A 5,376-nucleotide genomic window follows, 5' to 3' on the forward strand; every position below is an offset into this window, starting at 1 on the left:
TTAATAATAATAATAATAAAATAAATTATATTAATAAAATAAAATATATTAAATTAAAATAAATAAAATACATTAAATTAAAGAAAAAAAAAATACATAGTTGCACTTTTTTAATTGGTTCAAAATTAAAATCAGACGATGGTTCAAGAAGTAATATATTCATTCACATGATTTGTGTGAATGATAAAGTGCAACTAAATGTGAAATAATATATTACTTCTTGAATCATCATCATGTGATTTTAATCTTGAACCAATTGAAAAAGTGTAATTATGTATTTTTTTCTTTAATTTAATATATTTTGTTTATGCAATTAATGTATTTGATTTTATTAATATAATTTATTTTATTATTATTATTATTATTAATTTTTATTTATTTGATTTAAATAAAAAATAAAAAAAGTCGTTAATAAAATATAATTAAAATACTAATTTATCTACAAAACATGAAAAAGTTGTTACAATCATTTAAATTTATTTACAAAATAGAATGAAATTTTTAAAAAATATAACATATTTTCCAATTGCTAAAATAAAAAAAATAAAATAAAAACTAGTACATGGTTGCATATTCGGATGCCACCTCTTAGTGCATCTAAACAAAATCTTCAGTTCATGGCAAATACAACATGCGATCAGGGTGTGGATAGGTCAGGTCAGACCAGACTTTGAAAGGCTTGATCCGACTTATGGTTAATTTTTTAGGCCTAAGCCAGGTTTACCACCTATCATAAGTTTTTTTTTTCGACTTGACTTGACATTTTTTAAAGTATGACCTGAAAGTCTATTTAAAAGCCTTATTCATATTTTAAAAAAATCTAAAACAAATATTCTTTAAATCCTAAAACATTATTATTGGTTCCAAAGAACAATTTTTTTTTCTAAAACAAATGCACCCATTATTACCTCTCAAATAAATAAGGAAGTACTATTGAATTATTGACTAGTTGAATGACTTGGAACAACTCCCAAATATGGAATGATTAGTGACTCATAATTTTAATAGAAAATAATATTATTAATATAATAATAAAAAATAATATTAATAAATAATTAAATATATATAGATTAATCTGATAGACCTAATAGACTTTTTGATAAGTCTGACCTATTTCAATAAATAGATTTTAAAAAATAGACTGAATATAACATTTTTATTAAATAGATCAGGACAGGTCAGACATAAGTAGGTCAGACCTCTGTCGGACGGTTTAACATATTCCCATCCCTATCTATGATATTAGATCAGACCCTGTCGGACTTATGATATTAGGTCAGACCCTGTCGGACTCAAGACGGCTTAACTTATTCCCATTCCTATCTATGATATTAGGGTATTTTTATAAAAATCTAAAAAATGATTTATCCAGTAAGAAACTTCTGGATTCAGAGTGATAGGTATTTCTTTATATTTAAAAGTTTTTATGATCAATTAAACAAACTTGTTCATCCCTAATCACTGCAATCTTCGTTATTCACGCCTCGATTTCTTGCAGGTTAAGCCCTAATTCATCCCTTCGTATTCTTTCTATTCCCTCTCAATTTCGATAATATTTTTTTTTTTAATTTTTTAATTTTTGTTCAAGGTCAAACTCGTATTTCAGTTAATCAGCGGGGATACTGTGTACTCACTTGAATTACGTTGTCTGTATACGCTTTCTGCAAATTCCATCGAACAAATTTCTGAGCAGATTGTTGTGTTTGTGTTATTTTGGTAAAATTGTGCTTTTAAAATTAGGTTTGCAATTTTGGAACGAGTTGGAAATCGAAACGCTTTTTTGTGTGCATGTATGTTTTTTTGTTGGTGTTGCAAATTCTGATTGTTGATGAGTGCACTGGTTAGTTGAAGATTGTATTTTTAAGAATGCTATGTTGTTGATCCCGCTTTATGATTGTTCTGAGAGGATTTAGGAGTTTACAAGTATTGCTCTGGGAAGATGGGATAGATAATTATCTAAAACTACTCTCTACGAACACATTAAGGCTGGTTTAGTTTTTGGGTATTTCCGGACGTACCATAATAGTAGAGGCAACAGCAGTGGAGTCCTATCAGTTATGCAACAAATCATTTGTATTAATTGTGCTAATCTCATTGAATTTGGTTGTCTCTAAACAAAGATCTTAGATTTGGGTGTCTTGTATTTGTAAAAAGTGTACTTTTGGGTTTGTTGTATTCGTCAAAAATGTACGTTTGGTGTTTAACAATGTAAATAATTATTAATGTATTGTGTTTTGTGCACCTTGTGAATTTAAGTTTGGAGGTAGCTGTTTAAGTAGATATCATTTTCATTTCATTTTGGAATCAAATATTTTTTTTTCAACTGTTATTTTCCTTGTGCATTATGTTGAAATTAGCAACAGTTATAAGATTAAAGAGGGAGGGAAATGTAATGGTGTTTAAATGGTCCTTAACGTTTCTAACTTGTTGCACTTTTAATATTGAATTATAACTGGTGCTTCATCACTTAATCTCTTTTTATTGGTTGTTTGAAGATAGATTTTGTTTTAAGCATTAACATCAAGTCACAGAAATGCCAAAAGTTAGAAGAGGGCGGTCACCATCTATGGATTGCAGTAGATCATACCCTTATCCTTCCAGCTCCATAAACATTGAGCTGCCTAAACCAATGTTGGGATCAGCTGCTGAATTGAAAGAATGGGATGATACTAGGTGTCCTATTTGCATGGAAACTCCTCATAACAGTGTTATTCTGAAATGTTCTTCTTATGAGATGGGTTGCCGTCCTTATATGTGCAATACCAGTTACAGGCACTCCAACTGTCTCGACCAATTCTGTAAGTCATTTGATTCCCATCTTTCATCAGCAATACTGGAAGAAATTCCCCTCACAAGCACAGCCTCTCATGATAGGAAAGTTCAGTCAGAGTCTGGGGACCCCTCTCAATATGGTAGCAAGTTGCAACCGAAGCTTATCTGCCCTCTTTGCCGGGGAGGAATATATGGATATGTGGTCTTGGATCCTGCTCGGAGGTATATGAATTCTAAAGCAAGGAGTTGTTCTTCTGAGACATGTGAATTCCAGGGAACATATCCAGAACTCAGGAAGCATGCTAGGCTGGAGCATCCTTCTGTTCGACCATCAGAGGTGGATCCCTCACGACAGTGTGACTGGTTAAGAATGGAACAGGAAAGGGACTTTGAAGATCTGTTTAGCTCAATCAATGAAAGTTCTGGTGCAGAATTCGGTAGTGACAACATATGGACTGGGAGTTTTGCCGACTTTATGTCCTTGTTCTTGTATGAAATCTTCTCCTCTATTGAAGACGCAAACCAAATGTCTCATTTGTTGCCTGATTCAAGACCTAGAATGCCATTACACGACAGAAGGACTGGAACAATGCTCAGGGCATCAAATGATACACAAACAAATCAATCAGCTAGATGGAGATCCAGTTTACCTTCAACACATCAACCGGAGATAATTTATAGAGGTAGGTGGAGAACTAATTTGTCATCATCTCGTAATCCGGAGGCAAATCGTACGGCTAGGTGGAGAGAAAATATTCCACCTTCGAGAATGCCTAGCAATGTTCATCATTATTCTAGAGAGTCGAGCCCGGGGGTCAGGACATTCTCAACAAGGATGACTCGAGATTCACAAGTTTCTCAGACTAATCATCGGAGCAACAATTCTTCGACTAGAAGGACTCGAGCTCAATATTTGCGTTGGCGCGGTCCAAGATGGTCAACATACAATAACCAACCATGAGTGGCACTATATTTCTTTCGATGGATGAAATATAGTCTTGTGTCATGGAAACAAATAGTTTACTTTTTCTATAAACTATATTATGAAGATACTTTAATTATCATGTAGCATCATTTCTTTGGATGATTCGGTTCAGTAGAATTTGTGTTGCAACTGATAATTTTTCTTCCTGCAATTTATTTTATTGAGGATAGTTCTCAATGTGAATGAATTCATTCAGCCATTGATTATGCCAGATATTCTATCAAATTCAACTTTTGGGTTGAAGTTTTTGCCATTTTGAGAAGTTTCATTAGTAATCCGTCTCCTGCATTCTTTATTCGGTAGGGAACTTATTTGTGACAGTAGTATTAGCATTAGAATTTTAGAATGTGGCTTCGATAGCACAAATCTATTATAATATATTAAAATAGACTCTATGTCATATACTTTTATTTTATTTGTGTCATTTTATTTATTTGCTTAATTGTTATAGTTATAATCTCTCTTTTTTTCTATTATTTATATAGTACACATTTTTATTTCATCAATAATTTTTTTTTAATAAAAAACAAAAATTAATAATAGTTCATAATACAGTAAACGTTTCTCTATTATCTATTTATCATTTATTAAATATGAATGTATTTTGTAGCCATTTCAATGAAAGTTCACATATATATATATATATATATATTTTGCTAAACCAAGATTGAAGAAGACATGATACGACAATTTCGAGACATACTTTTGTGGTGTTTGATGAAATGTAACTATGTTAATATTCATTTGAGTAATGGTTTTGGTATATTTTCCCCCTCATGAACATCTTTTTCATTAGGGAATTGTTAGTTATGGGAAATGCGTGTTCTATTTTATGCCTAATATTTACTTACATAATTTGTATGTTATCTTTAGTTTACAATATCAATAATAAAAAAAATTTAATTTATGTCGATGTCAATTATCGATGTTCCATTCAACAAACAATATGTTTTGTCTTCTTTCCGTCACTTCTTATTAGGTCATTTCCTCTTCTTTTTTTAAACCATAAGGTCTTGATAGTTCCTAATTTTCATCATTCAAAGTAGATTCATTGTTACAATACATATTTTTTTAGCGCAACAAATTAACTGGACAATGGTTGAAATTTACACAATTTTTGGAAAATTAAAGTTCTCACAGTAATTAAGGAACAATAATAACACATTTGTCTACATGATAATTTGAAACCTCTAATCCATATTTTTAACTTTACGTTTTCCAAATCAAATTTCAATATTTCTTTATGCGTTATAATTGTATCAAGAGTGACATTATATTTGTTGTTTTTGGTTCATATAACTCGACAAAAAGACCCGACGCAAGAGACGTATGAGCTGGAGATGAACAGGTGGAGGCTACAGATAAGGTTTTAACCAAATGTTTTAGATTTTTCACAAATTTGTAAATTGTTATTCTGTTTTGACAAGTCAAGTTTACAAGGAAATAATTATTTCCTCCATCTCATTTTAAATGCCTCATTTGTCATTTCTTTTTGTCTCAAATTATTTGTCATTTTACAATACCAATACAACATTAATTACTTTATTTCACTAATACTTTATCTATTATATTTCAACTCATTAATTTTTTTTGCTAACTGCAATTGATTAAAACATTTG

General features: G+C 30.7%; 1 protein-coding gene across 2 annotated transcripts; it reads left to right on the forward strand.

Moving 5' to 3' along the window:
- The first annotated feature begins 1,309 nt into the window (after positions 1–1,309).
- LOC101504830 (uncharacterized) lies at positions 1,310–4,010 on the forward strand. Of its 2 annotated transcripts, none has more exons than XM_004504262.4 (2): positions 1,310–1,498; positions 2,500–4,010. In XM_004504262.4, the coding sequence occupies exon 2, from the start codon at positions 2,534–2,536 to the stop codon at positions 3,731–3,733; it is 1,200 nt and encodes a 399-aa protein (XP_004504319.1). In that variant the 5' UTR covers positions 1,310–1,498; positions 2,500–2,533; the 3' UTR covers positions 3,734–4,010. The 2 variants fall into 2 exon arrangements, with proteins under 2 accessions (XP_004504319.1, XP_004504318.1); XM_004504261.4 differs by having other exon boundaries at positions 1,334–1,498; positions 2,496–4,010.
- Positions 4,011–5,376: the final 1,366 nt, after the last annotated feature.

The sequence above is a fragment of the Cicer arietinum genome, chromosome 6 (genome assembly GCF_000331145.2).
Source record: "Cicer arietinum cultivar CDC Frontier isolate Library 1 chromosome 6, Cicar.CDCFrontier_v2.0, whole genome shotgun sequence".
Lineage (NCBI taxonomy): Eukaryota > Viridiplantae > Streptophyta > Magnoliopsida > Fabales > Fabaceae > Cicer > Cicer arietinum.